The sequence below is a fragment of the Camellia sinensis genome, chromosome 4, assembly GCF_055761805.1.
Source record: "Camellia sinensis isolate YWXY chromosome 4, ASM5576180v1, whole genome shotgun sequence".
Taxonomy (NCBI): Eukaryota; Viridiplantae; Streptophyta; class Magnoliopsida; order Ericales; family Theaceae; genus Camellia; species Camellia sinensis.
The window spans coordinates 10257509-10282464 of NC_138964.1; the positions used below are offsets into that span (position 1 = coordinate 10257509).

Consider the following 24956-nt stretch of genomic DNA (forward strand, 5'->3'; position numbering starts at 1 on the left):
GATATGTATGTATGTATATATATATATATATAAACATGATTTATATATCTCTTCATCAAATTTATCACCCTCATCAACTTCACCAACATCACCACTCGAACCACCAACTTCCCCGTCACCAAACTCCATTATCGTCACCATGAGCATTACCATCACTACCACCTTACAACACCAAACCCACTTTTTTCACAACCAAGTTCCATTACCGCCACTATGAGCATTACCATCACCACCACCTTATAACATCAAACCAACCACCATCGTCGGACCACCACCACCACCACAATTACCAATTTCGTTTCCACCTAGAACCATGTTCCACATCATGTTATAAGTGAAGAAGAAGAAGAAGAAGAAGAAGAAGAAGAAGAATGAGAAATATGGAGAAAAAATAAATAAAAGATGAATGTTTTGAAGTTTTCAAAATTAGTTTTTGAACAACTTTCGACATACCAAAATCACACGAAGAAGTGAAAAAGTGAGGCAGTGCAAGGCGAAGTAGGAAGTAAGGTGAAGAGAACGGCGAAAGAATGAAGTAGTATGCAAAAAGAGAACCGTCAAGAATCGAGAAAGATATGAAATCCGAAAGATACCTCAAAGAAAAGTAAAAAATGAGAAGAAAAGTCTTATTATCAACTTTCAGAGCTCTGATAGTATGCAAATGAGGAAGAATGAGACGTGTGAGATGTGATACGAAAACTAAATTGTGAGTTGAATCCAACAACATAAAAATGTGGCGAAACGGAGGTGTGACAAAAGAGATAGAAGGGTTTGAAGTGGTGGTTGATGGTGTTGATTTGCTAGTAGGAAATGGTGGGTCTGAATTTTTCTTTTGAAATTTGAGGCCAAAATGTAATTTTTTTTTAACTTTTTCTATTTCAAATGTGACAACAAGGGCAAAATTGATAGTAACTTAAATAGCATGGGGGTATGGGTGAAAATGAGAGTAGTCTGAGGAGTCATTGAAAATCGTGTAAAAATATAAGGGTAAAAATAAAATAATCTCTTGTGAATTTGTCAAAAATCTTAAAGGAGGTTGTTGGAAATTAGCCCTATATATACAAAATGTTGTTAGAATTTACATTTTCATAATTTTAAAAAGATTTTGTTAGTGTATGCTTTTAGAATAGATGTTAAGAAATTTAAAAGTGTTGTACATCTTGCGTGAAAGCAAGTGTAATCAACAATATACATTTGTTTTAAACTTGTTTAACACAAGTTAACAATACCTAATTAAAATACCTAATACTTTTAAACAATACCTAAGAAATTTAAGAAATTTAATCCAACGAAAACAATACCTAATCAACAATACATCTTGTTAATTAAAATAATTAGGTATTGTTAGGTATAGATGGATACCTAAACGTACATGGATACCTAAAAGTGTTGTTAATTAAAATATCTAAAGTATAGATGGATACCTAAAAGTATTGTTTAGGTATTGTTTAAAACAATTAGGTATCCATCTATGCCTAATTATTGGGTATCCATCTATACTTTTAGGTATCCATACTTTAGGTATTTTTAAAGGGTTAATTGGTGAAAAATTCATTTCTATGGGGTTATATGTTATTTGGTCTAAGGTTTAATTTTTTTTTTCGTGATAATGACGCGGGTTGAAAAGGCACTGAAAAAGTGGCCCAGATATGTTGTTTGTGGCCGATAGTGAGATGGACAGATAGGTGACGTTGAACAAATATGTGAATTGATAAGTGAAATGTGTACAAATAGGTAAGATTTAAACAGATAATTGAACATATAAGTGGCATGTGTACATATAAATGATGTTTGGACAAATTGACAAATAGATATATTTTGAACAGATAAAATTACACTTGACTTGTTTACTAGTTTTCTAAATCCATTCTTTTACTTTAAAAACATTTTATTTTATTCCATCCATAATCTTCATTAGATCATACTTTTTTTCTATGATAGTGAGATATATAATACCAATCTAATTATTTTATTATTATTATAATTTTTACATAAAATTCATATAAAAAATTTGACAAGAATGTTGTGGCATTACAATTATTATAAATAAATCTATCTTTAATGGTGTTTTGTTTTGAAATTAAAGGTACATAATGAACCAAATTATTATATATCTTTTTTTTTGGTTTATATAGTATTACTCTTCTTTCAAAATTAATTCTTACGTTATAAAATTTATTTATTTTTAACATTATGTGATCTTCAATAGATCATGTTAATTATAACAAGGTGAAATTGAAATTTCACCAACTTCGTTTCAATTCATAAATAGATTAATTATTCGTCCACCAAATTTATTTAACTTGAATTCGCTTGAATGAGTCTCTTCTCATTTAGAAAAATTCGGATTAAATAAATTCGGTGGATGTAATGATGTTGTTATAAATATTCATCTCCCTCATCCTCCTCAGAACTCACAACCACACTATGGAGACTCATTCTTGGATTTTTTTAGCCATGGCATGGCTAGCAACATTGGCCATTATCTCAAAAGTCTTCAATTATCGTCAAGGCCAACGTACCTCTCCACCGGGTCCTAAACCATGGCCGATCATTGGCAACCTAAACCTCATCGGTCCCCTCCCACACCAATCCCTCCACAAATTATCCCAAAAATATGGGCACCTAATGCAACTTAAATTCGGCTCTTACTCAGTTGTGGTTGCCTCATCTGCTGAAATGGCCAAGCAATTCCTAAAGACACATGATCATATCTTCGTCTCTCGCCCTACAACCGCTGCTGGCAAGTACACTACTTATAACTATTCCAACATAACATGGTCTCCCTACGGACCATATTGGCGCCAAAGGCGTAAAATTTTCCTCATTGAGCTATTTAGCGCGAAAAGGCTCGAGTCCTACGAATATATTCGCGTGGAGGAGAGGCAAGCCTTCATATCCCAACTCTTTGCCTTGTCAGGAAAGCCTATTATGCTTAGAGGTCATATTTCACAAATGACACTAAATGTTATGAGTAGAATTGTACTGGGTAAAAAGTACATTAGTGAATCCTTGCATGACAAATCTGTTTCGACAGTTGAAGAATTTCAGGAGATGTTGGATGAGTTGTTCTCTCTTAATGGTGTCGTGAATGTTGGAGATTGGATACCATGGATAGACTTCGTAGATTTGCGAGGATACGTGAAGCGAATGAAGGCTTTGAGTAAGAAATTTGAGAGGTTTCATGACCTCGTGCTCGGTGAACACATTGCGAGGAAGGAGGAAGAGAAGGATTTTGTGGCAAAGGACATGGTGGATGTGCTATTGCAGCTTCTTGATGATCCTAACCTTGAGATTAAGCTCAATGGTGATAGTGTTAAGGCCTTTATACTGGTATGATTGATTCTTTCCTCTCTTTTTTTTTTTTCCCTCTTAATTGTCAAATGTACGGTTTGTTAGGTCCCTTATTTCATTTTTCAGTATTTCATAATATTATTCTTTTTTCAAAAATTAAAGATTAAAATAATATGAATTTTTTATTTTGTCATTATTTTAAATTCATTAACAACACAAAAATTACAATTATGACAATTGATATTATTAAAAAATGTACTGTTAAAGGGCATTTTGAAAAAAAAATATTTTTAAAGTTTAATAATTGTACTACTAAAAAAAAATTAGATTCCCAAAAAGGACTATTATTTTGGAACGGAGGTAGTATTTAAATTATAAATTCTTTTAATGCTAAGTTTGTTTTGGCAAAAAATGGTTTTCATATTTTGTAAGAAAAACTTCTTTTGTTTGGTTGTGCCTTGAAACTAATATACTAATTGTTGTATTAGTACTAATAGAGGGTAGACTACAAATGAGCCGAGTTGAGCTTTGCTGAGCTCAAGCTCGACTGATTTGCTTATCAAGCTAGTTTATTGAGTCAAGCTCGGCATGATAACTAACTAGGTTCAAACTTGACTTGATAATTAACTGAGTTCGAGTCCGACTCGACTCGTTAATATTAATGAGATTCAAACTCAGCTTTACTTGATAAGATTTTTTAAATATTATTTATATTATTTAATATATATAAATAATATATTTATACTATTATTTAATATATAAATAATTATATATATTATTTATTATATAGTAATGTAAATAATATATTTATTATATAATTTAAATAAAGATAAACCAGTCGAACTTGACGAGCCGAGTTTATTCAAACTCGAGTTTGACTTATTTACTAAACGAATCGAGTTGAGCCCTTAACAAGTCGAGTTTTTTCGTGAACAGTTCGTTTCATTTGTAGCCTAAGCGCGAGTGAAGGTAGAGATACAGGTGGAGGTAGTGGTGGTGGGGTGCATCATTCTTGTAATTTTTCATTTTTGCTCAATTGAAATCCCCCTCTCAAAATGTGCAGTTCAACTTTCATTTAAAAAATTCATAAATTTGGTTTTGTTTTCATAATTTATTTTATTTACCAAAAAAATAATTTGATGAAAATAAACACTACAAAGATATTTTGAAAATTTTATTTTTGAATATATTATTTTTTTCACCAATTTAATTTCTACTTTTTTCAAAAAATAAATTCTGAAAAAAAAAAAAAAACAGGCGCATGCTGATAGTTGCATCCATGTATCATTATAAATTTTAAAACCATTGTTCCTGCAAACATAATCTTTGTCTAGCATAAATTACTGAAATTTGCTTTGCATGGCAAATTATTTTTTTTTTTTTTTTTCATGGACAGGACCTAATAGCTGGTGGCACAGATACCTCGGCAATTACTCTAGAATGGGCAATGTCTGAACTCTTAAAAAAACCAGAACTAATCAACAAAGCAACCAAAGAGCTTGACAGAGTGATTGGAAGAGAAAGATGGGTAGAAGAGAAAGATTTTCCCCAACTTCCATACCTAGATGCGATCGTGAAGGAGACTATGAGGCTACACCCAGTGGCTGTACTACTCGTACCACATTTGGCTGTTGAAGATTGCAACGTAGCCGGTTATGACATTCGTAAAGGGACTAGAGTCTTCATCAACACATGGAGTATGGGGAGAGACCCTACAATATGGGATGCATCGGAGGAGTTTTGCCCTGAAAGGTTTTTAGGGAAAGAAATTGATGTGAGGGGACAGAGTTTTGAGTTGTTGCCATTTGGGTCGGGGAGGAGGATGTGCCCTGGTTATAGTCTTGGACTTAAGATGATTCGGTCAAGCTTGGCGAACATGTTACATGGATTTAATTGGAAATTACCCGATAATTTGAAGACAGAAGATTTGGGTATGGAGGAAGTGTTTGGACTGACCACACTTACGCTGTGTTTGGTTGGGGAATTTGGGAAGGGAAATGGAAAGGGAAATGGAAATGAAAGGAAAAGGAGAAAGAATTAATAGAATTCCAAATCCCAACTATGTTTGGTTGTGTTGGTTATAAAATAGAATTGATGTCCTAAAAGGTATCCTATTTCTTTATTTATTTATCACCCCCTTTCTTTTCCCATATATTTTTTATTATAACCAAACATAAATAGGATTACATTTCTCATTCCTTTTCCAAATCCCACCTCAAAAACTCCAACCAAACACAGCATTAGAAAAACTCCACTTGTTGCAGTTGTGGAGCCTCGACTCCTAGATCGCCTTTATTAGTTAGAAAAATATTGAAACAAACATCTCATGTTGGTTGTTTAATGTTGAATTACTAAAATAATCTTATGTCTTGTGGGAATTAATCTTTGAACTTTTCTAGTCACAAAATTGTGGAAATTACTATTGAGTGTGTGACGAGGGAGTATTTTAAATTCCAATGAGGGGCATTTGCGTGAATTCAATGTTGCAGGCAGTGGCGAAACTAAGAAATTAAATTAGAGGGGATATTTATAAATTACAACAATGAAAATTTTTACAAAAATATTTTACATAAATTTTTACAATTGATTTCAAAATAAATAAATAAATAAATATATATATATATATTATTTGTAACTAGTATATCATGGATAATATAAAAAAAAAAAAAAAAAAAAAGTCACGGATATGAGTTTAAAATAAAATATATGATGATAAAGTAATTTTTTATACCAAATTTCAATAAAAATTCAATATAATAGTTATACCACATCATAATTGACATATGATATCACTAACCAATAGTAAAGAAATACATAGAGGATGAACCTCACATGTCAAATGTAATTAATAATTCAATAAATTTCATATCTTCATTGAGATTAATTATATTTGCATATCAATAATGATAGACATCATCATTGTATTAAAATTTTTATAGATAACAATATGACATATCGTAATATGTTTATTTTCAATAAAAAAATAACCATTATTATTCTCATAATTTTAAAAATGTCATTCAAATTTCACTCTAAATAATATTTTATAATTTTTTTATTTAAAATATTTTCTTTATATTTATCAAAAATATATATATATATATATATATATATATTCCAAAACCCACAGGGACACAGGTGACCCGTCTGATCCCTCGCCTCCGCCACTGACTGCAGGCACGATAGAAGTCACTTTAGGAAAGCGGTTTTAATAACTAGAATTACAGCAAGTTTGCAGCAGTAGAAGATTGATACTTGCCACCAAAAAAAAATATTAAAAATAAAATAAAGGAACTGTAAGAATCCTTTTTTGTTTTTTAGGGGTCAAGCCATATCTTTCTGATAATTTAATCTAATTTCATAAATAACACAACCCGAATCAGGGGATTTGCCGGTCTTTTTTGAAACAGCGTATGTCATCTGCCAATATTAAAAATGTCATACAATTTTTTTTAATTATCAAATAAAGGGAAGTCGTATTTTGTGAATCCATGCAGTTCATGACTCATTAATAAGTCAGGATCATTAACTGATACTAATCTTATAGACAATACTAACAGAATATAAAAGAAAATAACTGTCTTCTCTTTTTCTTTTTCTTTTTTTTGTCTACTTTGTTCTGCTCTATGCAGTTGATCGGCTCTATGCAGTCTTGGAGACTCAACAAAGCACGAAAAGCTAGAATCCTTCAGAAAATGTTTTCCTATTCGAACAATGCATAACTGTATGACTAGCTCACACTAACCGGTCAATTTGAAATCCAACATGAAATTTTCCTTTGGAGGTATTGGGACGGTTGGTTTGTAATAATATCGATTCATACAAAAGAGAAAAGGTTCACATGCCTCTGATTAATACATTCAAGTTCTCTTTTATTTTATATAGTATGATGGTCCAAAGGTGAAACAGTTTGTTGTTGCTTCATTATAATTCAAACTGCACTATTCCAGCAGATGGAAAAAAAGAAAGGGAAAAAAAGATTGAAAGAATTATTTCAAAAAATCAGCATGTCCTCACAAGAATCCTTACACTTTTGTGCCAAAACAACCCCTTGAAAAATCTGTATTTACAGTGTGATTTACAATTCTACTTGCCAAATGTTTGGGAGTTCCTCCATTCAATCCTTTTCCTTCTTCTTGTTGGATATCTCGTTTGCAAGCATTTCTCTTTGTTTCCCGGGCCTCTAGTGAGTTAGAGACAGAACTCATAAAGGTCAAATCTTTGGCGATTCCATCATCTAAAATTCTACTAGCCTATGCCTTTCTGGGTGAGTTCAACCCATTTTTTATATTTTGGTTTAGAGCGGTTTCCGAGTAAACGCTTTGTGACTTCGGTGACTTTGTCCGGTGGTGCCTGTGACCATGGTGTCGGTTTCCGTAATTTTGGTTTCCATTCTCTCTCTTCAACTCCTTCGGCGGCGAATCGCATTCCTTCACACTTTCCTTATTCGAATCACTCTCACCAGGAGCTGTGTACACAAATGTTACCATTGGAATATCAACATAATCCTTTAGAGTCTCCAAGGTCTTGACCACAGAGCTCATTGTGGGCCTAAGTTTGGGCCTGTGACTCAGGCATTCATAGGCCAATTGGGCTGACTTTTGGGCCCCCGTCTCAGAATACTGGCCCTCGAGCCTCGGGTCCATTATTCGGCCAAGCTTTCTTGGACACTTCAATTGAGGCCTTGCCCACTCTGCTAGGCTCTGTTCTCTGTGAGGCCGGGTTTTGTCAACCGATCTCCGACCCGTTAGAAGCTCCAAAAGCACTACTCCAAAACTGTACACATCACTTGCTGCTGTTAAATGGCCTGCAAAGAATTTTTAATTTGGTAAATGACTTTGTCAAAATCTCTGTCTAGTTGAATATTAACTATTTTTTCTTGCAAAACAAACAACCGATTTCAGGCCCAACCCAATATACGAAGACAAATCAATCTTATTAGAAAATATTTTCTATAGAAAACGTTTTTGTGTTTTATAGAAACAAATGGAGCGTTCAATTGAATATTGACAATGGAACTGGATAGAGAAAATTACCGGTCATGATGTATTCAGGAGCAGCATAGCCTTGTGTGCCCATGACTCGAGTTGAAACATGCGTGTCATCTCCCTCTGGACCGTCCTTTGCAAGCCCAAAATCTGAGAGTTTTGCAGTGTAATCCTGGTATCAGCAAGAACAAAAATAAATTCAATAATTACAACAACAACAACAACAAAAAAAAAAAAAAAAGGGAGAGGAAAGTGATACATATATATGGAGCCTAATTAGTTAAAGAAGCTTACAGAGTCTAGCAAGATGTTTGAAGCTTTGAAATCTCTATATATGACTGGTTTTTCGGCCTCGTGGAGGAAGGCAAGTCCCTTGGCAGCTCCAAGAGCTATTTTCATTCTTGTCGACCATGGAAGTGATACCGAGTACCCTGCACACCAAGAGAGAAAACCGTTAAATTTGTTTAGCAAATTATTTTTGAGGAGTGTTCTATGAAATTTTTTCTAAAAAACCTGACACACTTAAAATAAAAATGAAAAGTTGTTCCCAAAATGGAAATACTATTTTAACTAAAATCATTACGGGAAATTTTTTTTAAATTCGCTAATATTAAGATTGTATAAAATAAAAGAACATACAATATTTTCATAATAGTTAAGGTCTGTTAATATTTTTACAAAGAAAATTTAACTCAGAGAAATTTCTCTGAGTCGAGACGAAATTTCTCTGAATCAGGTGAAATTTTTCTAAATCAAGCAAAATTTTTCTAAGTCGAATTTTCTCTGTAAAAATATTAAGGGACCTTAGCTAATTAAAAAAATAAAAAATAAAAAACATGTTGGACCTCTATTACCACACAAAGTTAAAAAGAGGAATGTTTCATTAATTTTCCCAATCATTAAATGTGAATCCAATAAGTCTAAGAAATATGTGTATATGTGTTTGGTGTAACAGAACGGTTGCTTCTGAAAGCAAAATAGGGAAACTTGGTCAACTTCATCCAATCCTTTTATTTATTTATTTGTTTTGTGTCCATACATGATCCACAAATAACATATTAAAAATAAAAACACTCAAAACAATATCAAACTAAGTCTAAATTCACACTGTATATTCAATTTTTAAATTTTTTAAAATATTTTTCTATAATACATAGTATTCTCTTACAATTAAACTATATTGATAAATGATGTCATGGTAATGCTCTGATACTTCAGCACTAGCGTGACCATTGCCAAGTCTTATATATAGCTAAATGAACTAACCCTTACATTAAAGAAAAACAATATTGGCAACTGGTACAAGTCATGACATATCACCTTAAAGGTAAAATTGGGTACACATGTCCAATAAAAATAATCAAGTGAGGTTAAAAGAAAAATCACAAAGTCAACTATGTCAAAAAACAATTTCTGACTTTTTCCAATTTTGTTGTCATATCTCAACTAATCCTAAGCTAATTATAAATTATCCACTTGTAATATCTTATATTTAGAAATTACCCAAATTCCACCGTAACTTAGTGTGACGTCAGGAGAAATATTCAAATATAAAATGCGTAAATATTTTAAATTTTAGTACATAACATTTATGTTATTAAAGTGTTACAAAGTGAAATAGAGAGCATACTTACTTCTAAATAGTTGATTTTCCAAGCTGCCTCGAGGCATATATTCATATGCAAGTAATCTATGTTCTTCCTCACAACAGTATCCAATTAGCTTCACTAGATGTGGATGTCTCAGTTGCCCAAGAAAGATCACTTCTGTCTGTTAAAAACAGAAAAAAAATACAAGCAATAACTAATCAGATAATGAAATTTGATTCTTCATTTGTCACTCAAAAAAATTGATAGTGTTTGATACAACAAAACTGTCATAAAATTGATAGTGTTTGATAGTGTACGATTTACCTTATCAATTATTATTGATTATCACTTAATCGCTCCAACTTTAAATTAAACTGTCCAATTTTAAAGTTGTATGATTAAACTCTCTCAACTTTAAAATTATACACTTAGACCCTCAACTATCAAAATTGTTTTACTTTCCACCAGAATTTGATAGAAAAATTGTCATAAAAACAAAGGTTAATTATGTTTTACCCCCTCAACTATTATTGAATATCACTTAAAACCCTCTCAACTTTAAAATAATTTATTTAGACATCTCAACTATCAAAATTATACATTCACCCAAAATTGCATTCATCTCCCCAGAAAGGATCTTTGTATGTTTTTTTTTTTTTATAATTAAAGAGTCTAAATGTATAATTTTAAAATTGGAGGGAGTAATGTGATATTCAATAAAAGGTACGATAACTTTAATTAACCCTACTTAAAATGCTCACACAAAACTTACATCATTGCAATGAGTATCATAGTAAATTAACCAACATAAATAAATAAATAAATATTCAAACTTATGCTACATATTCAAATTCTAAATAATTTTAATAAAAAATAATAATTTTTAAGTACGTAACATTTTTATTAACAAAATGTACATACCAGCCATTCCCTGTGACCTTGCGTGCCATCTAAATCCAGGAGCTTAACAGCCACAGGCTGAGCCTTCAAACCAGGCCTAAGCTTATCATCAATGAACCCTTTATGAACCGGTCCAAACCCGCCTTCGCCGAGAAAATTACTCTGAGAGAAGTTCTGGGTGATCACTCTCAGCTCCGCAACCGTAAAAACATAGAGGTTTGATCCAGCAAGTGACACCGACAAGTCCTCAGACAACGTGGACGAGCTCAAATCCGTCATAGAAATCCTCTGAAACGAACTCTGCTTCGAAACAATAGCTTTCTTGGTTGGTTTTGGTGATGGGTTCTCAGTCATGTAACAGCTTAAGATGAGAGATCTCCATGTTATCTTTTTGACAGTCATTGCTAGAGGTAGTGGTGATGTGAGGAGGGTTGAAGGGTTTTTAGATGTTGAGAGAATGAGTCATGAGGAGGGAGGTGAAGATGAGGAATGGGTTGGAGTTGGAGGGGTTTTTAAATGAAGGGGAGAGAGAGAGAGAGAGAGAGAGATTAGGACATAATACTATTCAAATCTAATGGTTCAGTGTTTTCTCCTCCGACAATAGAGGTTTCCAACTCCTTTCTTTGATGTTTTCCACATAGGACGGCTCGCTATTGAGCTATATATTATTTTTGAAAATTTTTAATACGTATCTTTGAAATGAGTATATTATATATAATTTTAGTTATATTATTTTTATCTTTAGGTATGATTAATTTTTTTTTTTTTTTTAGTTATAAGTCATGGATTCTTTAATTATGTCTCATATTATATTTAGTTATGACATTTTTTTTAATTATGATTCAAAAAGTATAAAATTATATCATTTTTCTTTTTATTTATAAGGTGCAAGTTTCCATATTACTTTTCCTTTTTCTTTCTTTGTATAGTTTTATTCCACTGGATTATTTAGCAGGTTATGATTTAATTTTATTAATGGCTTAATAATTATTTTTAAATAAAAACATTAATCATGAGTATTTATATAAATGGTGACACAAAATGATAAGGGAAAAAAAATCAATGATATATCAAAATTTCCAATTTTTTTTTTTCATCTTAATGAAGCATTAAATCATTAGATTATTGATTTGAGATTTATGTACTTGATATTTTCACCAATCTTGCTATGGAATCAAAAAAAAAAAATTTATCGGTAAAAGTCAATGATTAATGGTTAGATTAGCACTTTGAGAGAGTTGAAACTCACACTCATATATCTTGCAAGAAAATCTTGTCTTCTCATTCCACTCCTATGAGTGGAACCTAAAACCTCCCTCCTAGGAGAAACTTGGTGGCCAAAGGACTAACCAATAGGTTAGTACCCCTTGGTTGTCACAGAATCAATTTTGCGAAAAGGAAATGGATATTCTATGTGTTGGAGCATGTATGAAGGTAAAGTCTCACATCAAATAAAGAGTGAAAAGATATGAGTTTTAATATACATTAGATGGGCCTCCACTATAGGCTTAAGCTTTTAAGTGGGTATAGTTCCAAATAATGTATGTTGGGTCTTAATATAGCGTTTGTGGACTCTTGAGTTTCTCCTTAATGGATTGAGCCGGTATTGATGTGCGCTTATGGGCTCCCTAATTCCCTAACAATTGGTATCAGAGCCGATGGCAGACGATTTATGGGCGGACTCTTCTAGAGAATTGATGTTGGTGGGCTTGGGCTTGCACAAAAACTCTTGATGGAGCCAAAAAAAATCCATAATCTTAATGAAACAAAGAAAATTCCTGGTGCACGTGGCAAGGTTGAACCGCAACAAGGTGGCTCTCAATGGAGTATGGTGGCTCATGATGGAGTGTGTGCAGATGGCCCAAGCTAGTCTCGATGTTAGAGAGTTATAAATCAAGATTAAAGGGTAATGATCTACAATGAACTTGCTGATGATAGATCAAGACTCGAGGGGGAATATGAAGAGGCCCAATGTTTGGTTCACACATAAGAGAGAGATTGTTGGAGTATATGTGAATGTAGAGTCCCACATCGGATAAAGAGTAAAAAGATATGAGTCTTAATATACATTAGATAGGCTCTCTACTTATAGACTTAAGTTTTTAAGTGGATATGAGTTCGAAATAATGTATGTTGGGCCTTGATATGACGTTTATGAACTCTAGAGTTTCTTCCTAATGGATTGGACCGATATTAATGTATGCTTATGGGCTCCCTAATTCCCTAGCACTATGTACTTTAATTTGTTCATCTATTTTTTGATATTTGATATAATTGATTTTTACATAAATAACTTTCAGTTCAAGGTTTACGAGATAAATAATTCAAATTATCACTATGGATTGAAAGTGTGACTTACAAAGTGAAATATAGAGGATTATAGTGGATAATGGTGTGGAGATGAGTTATCCCTATAACAGTGAGGCTTATCTCATATGATTATGCGAGTCTCATTCCTATTGTAATTAAATAATAGAAAATTGTGTGTTTATAATCTTATTTAATTTTTATATAATTTAATGATTAAAAATATAGAGGGATTTTGGATTATAAAAATAATATGCTCTAGGGGTGAGCATGGTCCGGATTGGACCGGATTGGGATAAAACCAGGACCAATCCGTTATTTACGGTTCCTAAAAAATTGGAACCAATCCAATCCGTTTAAATCATGGAACCAATCCGAACCAATCCATTTAAATACGGATTGGATCGGTTTAGGACCACGGATTCACATAATTAAATAACAAAAATATATATATAACACTTGAATTTCATAAAAATATAAACATAGCGCTATATTAGTTCCATAATAGCAACATGTTTTTCTATAATAACGACATACTGTTCTAGAATTTAAACAACCATAAGAAAACTGGTTTCACCATAAGTATTTAGACCATTGCAAATTAAAACTTAAAACTAACAAACAAAAGTAATAAAAGAAGATATTATACGATTTTAGGTTTGAGTTTAGATTTTACATAGAATAAGAAAAGATACTATGGGGGAGGATGTATAATAAAAATATAGACTATTTGTATACGGTCCGGATCGGTTCCAATCCGGAACCGTGGGATTCAATCCGGAACCAATCCGTGAACTACGGATTTTTAATTATTCAATCCGGAACCGAACCACGGATTCAAAAAACCAATCCAAACCTATCGGATTGGACTGGACTGGATCGGATTACGGATTTCACGGATTCCTTGCTCAGCCCTAATATGCTCTATATAACATGCTTTCTTCCATGGCTCCACCTCCATTTTATACATGTAAATGCAAGGTAATTAATAAGTAGACTCGAAGTACTCATGTAGCATTATTTATGGAATCTTCCTATATGACATGACCAAAAAAAAATTATGAGTGGAATGGTGTTAACCCACCTTTAATAAGTAGTTGTGAGATAAGAAAAGATTTACTCAATATATTTTATAACTTTTCATTTTTTAAGAGTATCACATATTACACGTAATTTTCTAAGACTACATAAAAATTGGGTGCTCGGACCAAAAGTCCAAAATAACATTTTCCTTGGTCAATGATCTAGGCACATAAATAGTTTGTTCATAAGGACAAACAGAAACAAACTAACTAAAATACCCATATATATATATATATATAACAATCAAACCCTACATCTCTCCCATTAACCATCTGTCACTTTCTCTCTATTCTCTTTCATCTATCTCTCTCTCTCTCTCTCTCTCTCTCTCTCTCTCTTCGCGATCTAAACCCTAGGTACGTCAACCTCCACCGCTGACACCATTCTCTCCCCCTTTCTCTCTTGATCCGATCAAAGAGGTCCTTCCCGCCACTGGCTTTAAATCAAGCAACAATCGCCGCCACCGAAACCCTACATTCATCGTGCTCCTCTCCACTTCTCCATTCGGCGCATGGTTGCCATGTCTCACATCAAGGTCATGTGTTATTTGTATGTAGGTCTCGACGGTGAAGGAGACACTAGTCTCGACGATGATAGCAGTTGAATTGTCAATAGAAAATAGGCGACGAATAGAAATGGAGCTTGATCGTTTTCTCTCTCTAGATCTGAGCGATCCATACCAATCCACTGACGTCGTCTCTAGATCCGATCCATGGTCGTTGCTATTGTCTCTAGATCTGTGATCTTTTTGGAATTTGGATCTAAAGTTTATATATATATGCATTAATATATATGTATATATCCTTATATATATATATATATTGATCAACAAAAGAAGAAAAATTTATTGATGAAATTGAACATACGTTACATATAGAAACCATCAATAAAGAAAAGACGATAGATAAATAGCATCATAGCACCCCAACCTAATCCCAACTAGGTTGGCACCAAGAGAGATACGCAATCATGTGCTAGCTCAAGCCAAAAAGTTGGTGAGAAACCAACCATAAACAAAAGAAAACACCCCAGATAGAGGAGTAACCAAACAATCAAACTTGAAAATTCTAGAAATCTCCTAGATGTTGATTTGTGATTATGTATCAATTTTAAGCAGTATATAACAATCCCAATCAAACAATCAAGACAAATCGACACAACGATTTTACGTGAAAAAACCACAATTGGACACCTCCAATTATGATAAAAAAAACCGCGGGCAACAGCCACAAAACAATCCACTAAGAAGATATAAAGGAATTACACAGGTATACTCTCAATTACCTAGCGAATCCACACTCGAATTGAACCAACCTCTATGTGCCTCTTCCAACCCCGTCTTCACCTCGGAATTGTCTTGACGATAAGCCACTCCAGAATCCACCAAAGCTTCAGGCTCGAATTCTTCAGAATCCACCAAAGAACAACTCCCTCTTTTGTGTGGAACAAACAAATAATCCTTTGATATATACTCTTTAAACCATGAGTTGAATACTCAATCAAACATCAAAAAAAACTAACAAAATATCCCTAGATATAAACCCTAGAACCCAAGAAAAAGATCTGGAGAAATAATCCTAAAATTTGACAGAAACCCGTACTTACAAAAATCTGGGAATGCGAAGCTCGCTCGAGCGAGGAACCAAAAATGTGTGTCTTCCATAAGTGGCTTCGTTCGAGCCAAACAACCTATGCTCGAGTGTAAAATCATCTCTTTCAGGTTTTTACACAGACGCAGCCTTCGCTCGAGCGAGTAAGGGCAGATATGCAACTTTGAATGCAATTTTGCATTTTGCTTCGGGGGCGCTGCCCCTCGATCCCGCCGTGGCGCTGCCCCGGACCCGCCAAAGGGTGCTGTCCCCTGGACCCCCGCGAGCTGACCAGGCAGCTCGATCGCCGTCATAATTAGCGAAGTGGCAATCTTGAAAGCATTAACATCACAAACTTCTCTGCAATGCACAATTCGGGTTGGATTCGCATCTAAACACTCATAACCTCACTGAAATAAAAAAGTGCGAAAACAAATACAACTTAAAGGAGTTTTGTCAAACGGGGTTGCCAAGAATAAAAACCTAACAAAACTAACCCCACCTAAAAAATCTTCCAAACAGCAGTCACCTAACCTACAAACAATAATCTCAACAACCAAAGTAGCCCAGAATTCTGATTCTATTCTGTTACCTTGAACAGGATCTAACTTGTTGAAGGTTGAACACCACATCATTAATAGAATAATGTACCCCAAACGTGTTATATTTCAACCATAAAGAAATTATAACCTTTAGTAACTTCCCAAAAGCCGTAAAATCTTATTGAATCTCGTTGAACAAACATTCATTTCAGAGCTTCCACACAAACCACATGAGAGCAAAAGGAATAGAATGCCATGTCCTTCTTTCAAACCTGCTGCAACTTGTACCTAACCACCATTCCAGAAGACATCCAATAGATCCAAGGATTACCCAAGACAAGTTCCACCAATCCAATAATTCAAACCACATTCTCCATACCAAAGGGCAATGTAGCAAAATGTGATTGGTAGTTTCTACATTCTCCCTACGAAACAGACAATAATTGTTTACATTGGGATCCAAAACTCCAATTCTTTGAAGATAGAAAGTCGTTTTCACTCTACCTCTCCATTACCCCATAACAGTTTAGTAATCCTAAGAGATGGACCTTGAGCAGACTCACACCATCTTCTGGCAGAAGAAACAGAGAAAAAGCCCGATGGGTCTGCATTCCACCAAGCTTGATCATCAATATTGACCCTTAGATTGGGAACATCCTCCAATACCTCAATAAGCCTTTTAACCTCCTCTTTCTAGGCTCTTAAAGGTCTTCTGAATGAGAACTGCCACCCTCCTGCTTCATTTTTGAGATGAACAAAAGACTTCAGGGAGCCATCTTTAGTCTCTGATAAGCTAAAAAGCCTAGGGAAGGCAACCTCCAATTTTCCAATCTCCAACCATTTGTCCTTCCAAAAGTGTGCCTTTTACCATTACCAATTACAATTTTAAAATTTACAACAAAGAATGAGTGTAGATCAATATTTGACAGAACAGATAATAATATATCTTGCCAAACTAAGGACATAGATCTATTAATCGCCACATTTGGGCTCCAATCCCCACCCTCATGACCATATTTGCTTGTCACAACAGTCTTCCATAATAATCCATTCTCATAACCATATCTCTACCACCATTTTAGGAGCAAACTTTCATTGAGATCCTTAATTCTGCTTACTTCCAATCACCCTGAGCTTTAGTTTTGGTAACTTCCTTCCATCGCACTAGGTGAACTTTTTTCTTCACAGTTGAACCCCCTCATAAAAAGACAGCTTGTAGTTTTTCAATGATCTTCACCACCCCTTATGGCATTCTGAAAATAAATAGAGAGTAGATAGGTAAATTTGATAGTACTGACTTGACGAGTGTCAGTCTACCTGCAAAAGACAACAATTTCCTTTTCCAAGATGCTAGTTTCATTTTCACCTTGTCCATTATTGGTTGCCATGTCTTTTTTCTTCTTGGATTTGTTCCCAAAGGTAATCCCAAACACTTTAATGGTAATTTTTGCCAACCACATGAGTAATGATGCATAATACTGAACACTGTCATCTTCTATCCCAATTCCACATATCATACTTTTATGGAAATTAATTTTTAATCCTGACAATATCTCATAGCATCTTAAAATCCTTTTTATTGATAGGATCTCCTCCCTTTTAGCCTCACACAAAATTATTGTATCATCAGCAAATTGAAGATGAGAAATACTAACCTCTCGACTGCCTACCACTGCCCCTTTTATCAATCCCCTTGTTTTTGCCCTTGATAACTGGATATTTAGTTCCTCTGCCACTATTGTGAAGAGGAATTGTGAAAGTGGATCCCCTTGTCGAATCCCTTTTCCAAGAGAAAACTCCTCAGTAGGTGATCCATTTACCAACACTGATAGTCTTGCTGTTGCAATACAGGTTTTAATCCATTTCTCACCAAATCCAAAGTTATCCATCATAAATAATAAAAATTCCTAATTAACTGAGTCATAAGCTTTTTGAAAATCAAGCTTCAAAATTAAGCCCTTTTTCTTCGATTTCCTTCATCGATCCATTAACCACCTCATTAACAATCAGCACCCCATCTAGGATATATCTTCCCCCCAGAAAAGTAGTCTAGACTTCACTTTTATATATATATATATATATATATATATATATATATATATATATATATATATATATATATATATATATATTTCTTCATTCTACAAATACAAGGGTTCTTCATTTGCTCCTTCTATTGATTCCGACTCAACTGATAATAACGCCTTTATGTAATCAATCTTTATTTTTTTCTACTTCTAAACTCATTTGATTGTGCACATCTATATATATGTCGTATGTGTATTTGTTTGATTTGAATTATTTAACTTTGTATATTTGATATCAATAAGCTTCAAGTTCAAATTGAAAGGTTGAATAACCAGTCCTTCGATTTGTATTTTGAATGTATATATATACATATATCTTTCTCTTCTTTTTCCTTTTTTGTTTTCTTTTTTGATATTTCTTCATTCTACAAATACAAGGGTTTATAAGATCTTCATCGATTTTTACTCTCTCTCTCTTTCTCTTTGAGAAAGGTGGCTATTTTTTTTTTTTTTTTTGGAGGGGGGATTTAACAGAACAATGGTGTTATGGAGGACTCTAACCTAGTTTTACATCTTTATAGTGGTTTTATCACCATTTATCTCTAGCTCTACTCCTAGTTAATCTCTCTGTCTCTCTCTTTATTTGGGGTAGTTGAATAGTGTGACAACCCTCACCACTGATTAGTGCTAATCTATGATTAAGCATGTTAAGTGACTGATTGACTGAAATTCTGACTGATTGATTGAGTGTATTAGTTTAAATGCATGTCTATCTGTTTGTCATTGATTTATCTGTTAATGTTTTAAGTTTCGAACTATAAATTGAAGGCCTTATCGGCGGTCGAATCCGGAATGATTAGTGTTTTGTGTTAATTAGAATTAATGTGATTTTATGGTAAATTTAGTTAAAATTTGATTTGGTATGATTAAATTGGATTAAATAATGTTAAATTACATTAGTTGGCTTATTTATCAAAATGCCATTAAGTGGACTTTGCTAGACCAATTGTTTTGTCTTGATTTACATGTGTGGGCATCACTTTTCATCATCCTTCTTGAGACCCAAAACCGTTAAAAAGAGTGAGAGAGGAGAAAACTTGGCTGCAATTGAGATTTTACTTGGAGAATTGGAAGATTTGAGGGAACTTGCAAAATTTGAGCTTCTATATCTTGAATTACAGACTTGAGGTAGGAGACTCACCCTTTTAATTGTGAGTTTAAGTTGTATCTTGCATGTTTCATGGAAGTTTGGTGATTAGAGTTTAGAATTGGTTCAAAATGTTGAATTGAAGCTTAAATCATGCGTGCATGTACACATTGTTGAGTTTTGAGGTTGATTTCATGGAAATCCTCACATACATGTCTTTATTCTAGCCATGGTCCATGAATTCATCATGTTTTTGGAAGTTTTGACTCATTTGATTATGTATTGGAAGCTTTGAAGTTGATTAAATTCATGCATGTTGCATGTTCATCATGTTCTTGAAGTTTTGTTTGGAAATGGGTTCAATTGAACTACCTTTGGGCTTTGATTTTACAAATTGATCTTTGAAACATGTCATATTATGAGTTTGAAAGTGTTTTCCAGAAAATTAGCCCAAAAGGATTGAATTTGATGCTTTAAATGTTGAGTTTCATGCTTGGAGACAAATCTGGAAATTCCAGATTTTGGATCCACGCTCGAGCGTACACTCTGAGTTCATGCAGTCCGCTCAAACGAGTAAAGTAACGCTCGAGTGTGAAATGCGTGTATCCAGTACTTTGCATGTGTTTACAGTCCGCTCGAGCGAGGGAATGCACGCTCGAGCGAGGATCTGTGTCTCACGCTCGAGCGGGGGTCAAGCGCCCGTCGAGCGTGAATTTCGTGCATCCAGTACTGTTGTAGTCCGCTCGAGCAAGGAAAGTCACGCTCAAGCAGAGCTCATTTGTCTGCATGTCCGCTCGAGCATAGAAAGCCACGCTCGAGTGAGGCCCCTGTTTTTTTGAAAATTCTGAAAAGTGTTTTAAAGTGCATCTTTGCATCCTCATTCCATCCTAAGCATTCCTAGGCCTAGTTTAAGGCATCTTAATGAGGATAATGCTAGAACCACACTGAGTCAAGATAGGGACTAAGTTATTGTTTCCCAAACGTGCAACTTAGTGTGTGTTCATCCTGTAACTGTGTAGGGTTGGCATCTAAGGACGCTCACTAGCCTATCTGTAGCCCAAAACTCTGTGAGTAACAATGGTGTAAAGATATATTCAATCATGAATATTTTCTGAATGATCAACTGTACTGCTTTCTGAAATGATATTTCTTACTGAATGAATGTCTGTCCTATTTGCGAACTGTATTCGTAGCTTCCATAGCAATTTACTGGTACTGTATTATACTGCTACTGTCACAGAGATCTCTGTTGGTTTCCATGTTTGGAACCACTACTATTTACTGATATAATGGCCATCAACTGACTATTCGGTCTGTTAAGACCTACTGTACTGTTTTACTATGGGATGTACCACATATGACTGCTATGACTGAATGACTGATATACTGTTATAACTGACTATTTTAAATACTGAAAGGACATTCATTCCTAACATCTTTATGCATATGTTATTCACTGGGCTTTAGCTTACGATTTATATATATATGTAGGTGTCCAAGCACCGGATCGGAGCTAGGAGCGTTGGGTTTAACTTCTTTTTTGTCAAGCCAACCACTGTGTCTCACTAAGAGGTTCCAAGTCCTTCAAGCTAGGGCTTTTTGGGGTGTTTTAGATTCATCCTTTCTGTCTCTGTTTTTGTATAGACTGACTGTATCTGTACTATACTGTTCTAATAGGGATTAGGTCCCTGTCCTCGATGATTGTATATGTATGTATATACTGTTTTGGTTCTGAATGTGAATATGTATGAAAAGTCTTTTTTTTTTTTTTTTTGCATACAGACTATCACAGCTCATTAGACATCTTTTTTACTGTTTTGGCTTCCGCCAGCCCCTGTACTCTGTATTACTGTTATTACTGTTAAGCAGGCCTTCGGTAATCACGGATTACTGGCCGGTTACAGTGCTAAACCCATAGGGGCGAGTTTGGGTCGTGACAAATAATGTAGTTAACTTCTTCATTTTTTGGTGTTGTTGACTAGGATCTTCATTTTTTTTCTTTTACAGATACTTGCTTACTAACAATTGTTGTTAGATAACTATATAATCTAAATGGTTTGATGGTTGGAGACTTTGGATTTGAAGATCCTACTGTGTTTCCCACCCCCAACAAAATATCTATGAGCTTTTTCTGTGATTGGATTTGAAGATCTTAGTATGTTTTTTAATAAATGTTTATCTGTGTTGTTGTTGTTGTTGTGTGAAAAGGATTCTTCAAATTGTTACAACAAATAGTGGATTCAAAAAATTGAATAGATTTTTAACAAATAGAAAAAAAATTTACACAGATAAAAGATTTGAGTAGATAAAAAATTGAACAGATAAATATAATTTAGGAGAAAAAACTGAACAGATAAAAAAATTTGAACAGATAAATAGAATTTAGGAAAAGAATTGAACAAATAGATATATTTTAGGGAAAAAAATTGAACAGATAGATATAATTTTGAACTGATAGATAAAATTTGAGCAGATAGGAAAACAGATTTAAACAGATAGATATATATTTAAACATATAGTCAAAAAGTCAAACATATAAAAAAGTCAAAGGGTAAAATTAGAAACAAAATTTTTTTCAGAACTTCTCACCAGACTATTTCACAAAACGTGGACCTTTCATCGATAAAAAATATATCTTAGACCTAATATCTTATACTCTCCTTAGATTGGATTAAAAAAAATTTAAAATGCCCATGCGTGCACAGCTACACGCGCACGCACACAAACACATATATTTGCGCTAAAATTTGAATGTCTGAGAGTTTCACCACTCATGTAAATTTTTTACATAATATTGGTAACTAAACTGACACATCATATAACAAAAGTAGATAATTATTGTTTAGTAACTCAAATTTAAATATGGTAATAGATATGTTGAATCTGATTCACAGAATTTAAATTCTTTATATCTATATATATTCTTTTCGGTGTAATTTTTTTAATGGATAAAAAGTCTATGAAGTCTAAAAATTTGGTTGAACGGACGATGACTTAGCCACCCATTTGACTTTGTTTTTTGGTTTGCTTTGTGAGGAAAGTTCTTTCCGGACCTTCGCAAGACTCTCTCTCCCTCCCAAACTTTATTATGTAGTTTTACAAATTTAATTCATTCATGTGTTTGTTTTGTTTTACACTCTTCGTTGGTTTATTCGTCTAATTTTGTGAAGATATATATGTACAAAGTAAACACGGTTTGGTGGATTCATATGATGATTTGGTCTTGGAGGCGATATGGTCAGATGTTGTTTAGACTTTTTATTTATGAGAGAAAAATAAAGGCAGGTTGGTTGGTTTGCACAGTTGTTTCTCTTCTAGAAGCTATTTGGACCCCTCTCATTATATTTAAAAATAAATAAATAAATTATTTAATCAAATAACCCCATCCTGATTGTTAGGTTACAAAACACACAATCTAAACCACCTAAGGTTTATTATATAAACAAATTTTAATATTATCTAATTAATGGATCATCATAATCATGAATTCTATGCATATGGTTTTATACAGAGAATAAAATTAGAGATTCTTAAAATATTACTTCTAAATTTCTAAATTAAATCTAAGTTAATTTCTAAGCAAATGAACCACTAACAGGATTGGTGCCCTGGTGGAGGATGCGGCACATTCCCTAGCCGAGAGTCCGAGTCGATTCCTGGGAGGGGCGTTTGACATCACTCCCTGTGAACACGCTCATACTCTCCTCGAACCCTATCCTCTGCTGCGGCGTGTGGATGCCCTCCATTGGTGCCCTGGTGGTGAGTCTCTCACTTGGTAGGGGTTAATTCCTAGTTGGCAACCGGTTACCCCGGGCTAGGGCCCAACGGGACCGTGATGACACCATAGAGCCCTTTTTTTCCTGATAAAAAAAAAAAAAAAAAAAAAAAAGGATTTAAACTTTTTTTATATTTCTCGTGAGCCAACAGACTAGGCTGGGCCACCCAGGGTACACACGATTGGTGGGGCACCATCACCAAACATACTGTTCTTGCTAATCTCGTTGTTCTTGCTATTCTCATTGGACTTCTCATGGTTGCATGCATCATGCATGAACATTCTTGAAAAAAAGCTTCATTACCAAACTTATGTATCTTAATCACAACCATTTGAGAGAAGAAATTAACAATTTTGGGTTATATTTCTTGTCAACCAAGGAGTAGGTATGCGGGGCCATCCTTCTTGCAAAGTCAGTGGGTATTATTGTCATTTGACTTATAAAATAACAAGATCATGACGATTTCATCGTGAAAGTCAGATATCAATAAATCATGAAAATGATTTATTTTATTTTTTTTTCTTTTTATATCTGCGTATTAGATAATTGGTTACAATTAGACATGTTTTGGATGCTAAAACACATCAAATAATTGACACATTAATTAACCAGTTGTAATGGGGCTGTTTGGGAAGAAGAGTGCGCTAAAATAACTCACTAAAAGATAAAATAAATAAAAATAGTTATAAAATAAAATGTCACATTTAATTCATAATCATTTCACTTTTTCTTTCACAACTATCAAATCAACTATAAAAAATAAAAATAAATAATCAAAAAAAAGTCAACAAACTTTTCAAACACTACTATTTTAGTCATGCTAAAATAACTAAAAAATCAAATAGTCAATGAAAATAATTAACTTTCTAAACAAGGCCAATAATATATAGAGATATTTTGGCTGAAAATAATTCAGATTTTTTTAGGGGTTCAGGAAGAATACGTGGCATGACCCCCTTTTGGTATGAGAATGATTTAATTTGGTTTCATATTTTTAAAATGATACCCTACTTTGCAATATGTGAGAGTTATTATTATTAAAAAGAAAAAATGATACATAAGTTTATTTTTTTAATTTAATAATATGTAAGTAATATGATTATTTAATGATTAGAAAAGATATGAGAAAAAATATTACATTTAATATTCTAATTAATTATCACATCATTGACCTTAAAAATTGAATTTAATTTTTGGATCTTAAATAGTAATGATCTATTAAAAATAATTGAAGCAAGAAAGAGCGTAAAAGTAAAAGCAAAAGCAAAAGAAAAATTACACTGAAATGAGTAACAGTAAAATTACATTAAAAGCATGAAAAATTAGTGTATGTCACCATTGTCCATGCCTTTATGCTCACCAAAAGACCTAATTTTATGATTTTTTAATAAATTTTCATTCAAAAAAATTAGAGTGATTAGATATTTATAGTCTTATATGATTTTTTAATAAATTTCCATTCAAAAAAATTAGAGTGATTAGATATTTATAGTCTTATAACTAAATTATATTTATTTTCAAAATAATAGACGATCCAAATTTAAAATTACATACATGATCCCATCATACTCTATTAATCTGATCAATTTGATTTTTTTGCATGAAAAATTTGCTAAAAGGTCCTACAAGATTAATGATTTAAATTATTGAGACGGATCACGTGATAAGCCCACATAAACCAAACAGTGCCCTCCTCTTAGAGAGTACCTCCATC

General features: G+C 33.5%; 2 protein-coding genes across 2 annotated transcripts; one reads left to right on the forward strand and one right to left on the reverse strand.

Annotated features, from left to right (window-relative positions):
* The first annotated feature begins 2427 nt into the window (after window positions 1-2427).
* LOC114322650 (trimethyltridecatetraene synthase-like) lies at window positions 2428-5593 on the forward strand. Its single transcript, XM_082924226.1, has 3 exons — window positions 2428-3333; window positions 4691-5259; window positions 5539-5593. Exons 1-3 carry the CDS (start codon window positions 2428-2430, stop codon window positions 5591-5593), a joined length of 1530 nt encoding a protein of 509 aa, XP_082780352.1.
* Window positions 5594-7142: 1549 nt separating this feature from the next.
* On the reverse strand, window positions 7143-11406 carry RIPK (Protein kinase superfamily protein). The gene is made up of 5 exons (XM_028269995.2): window positions 10793-11406; window positions 9917-10052; window positions 8577-8713; window positions 8331-8454; window positions 7143-8101 (listed from the first exon to the last, which is right to left on the reverse strand). The coding sequence occupies exons 1-5, from the start codon at window positions 11171-11173 to the stop codon at window positions 7548-7550; spliced, it is 1332 nt and encodes a 443-aa protein (XP_028125796.2). The 5' UTR covers window positions 11174-11406; the 3' UTR covers window positions 7143-7547.
* Window positions 11407-24956: the final 13550 nt, after the last annotated feature.

Coding starts and splice junctions, on each gene's coding strand:
- RIPK (XM_028269995.2), bottom strand. CDS start 11,173: ATGACTGTCAAAAAGATAACATGGAGATCTCTCATCTTAAGCTGTTAC. Junction 8,714..9,916: donor GGAAAATCAACTATTTAGAA/GTAAGTATGCTC, acceptor CTTGGTGTGCAG/GGTACTCGGTATCACTTCCA. Junction 8,102..8,330: donor TCCTGAATACATCATGACCG/GTAATTTTCTCT, acceptor AATTCTTTGCAG/GCCATTTAACAGCAGCAAGT.
- LOC114322650 (XM_082924226.1), top strand. CDS start 2,428: ATGGAGACTCATTCTTGGATTTTTTTAGCCATGGCATGGCTAGCAACA. Junction 3,334..4,690: donor GTGTTAAGGCCTTTATACTG/GTATGATTGATT, acceptor TTTCATGGACAG/GACCTAATAGCTGGTGGCAC. Junction 5,260..5,538: donor TTTGGACTGACCACACTTAC/GCTGTGTTTGGT, acceptor ACACAGCATTAG/AAAAACTCCACTTGTTGCAG.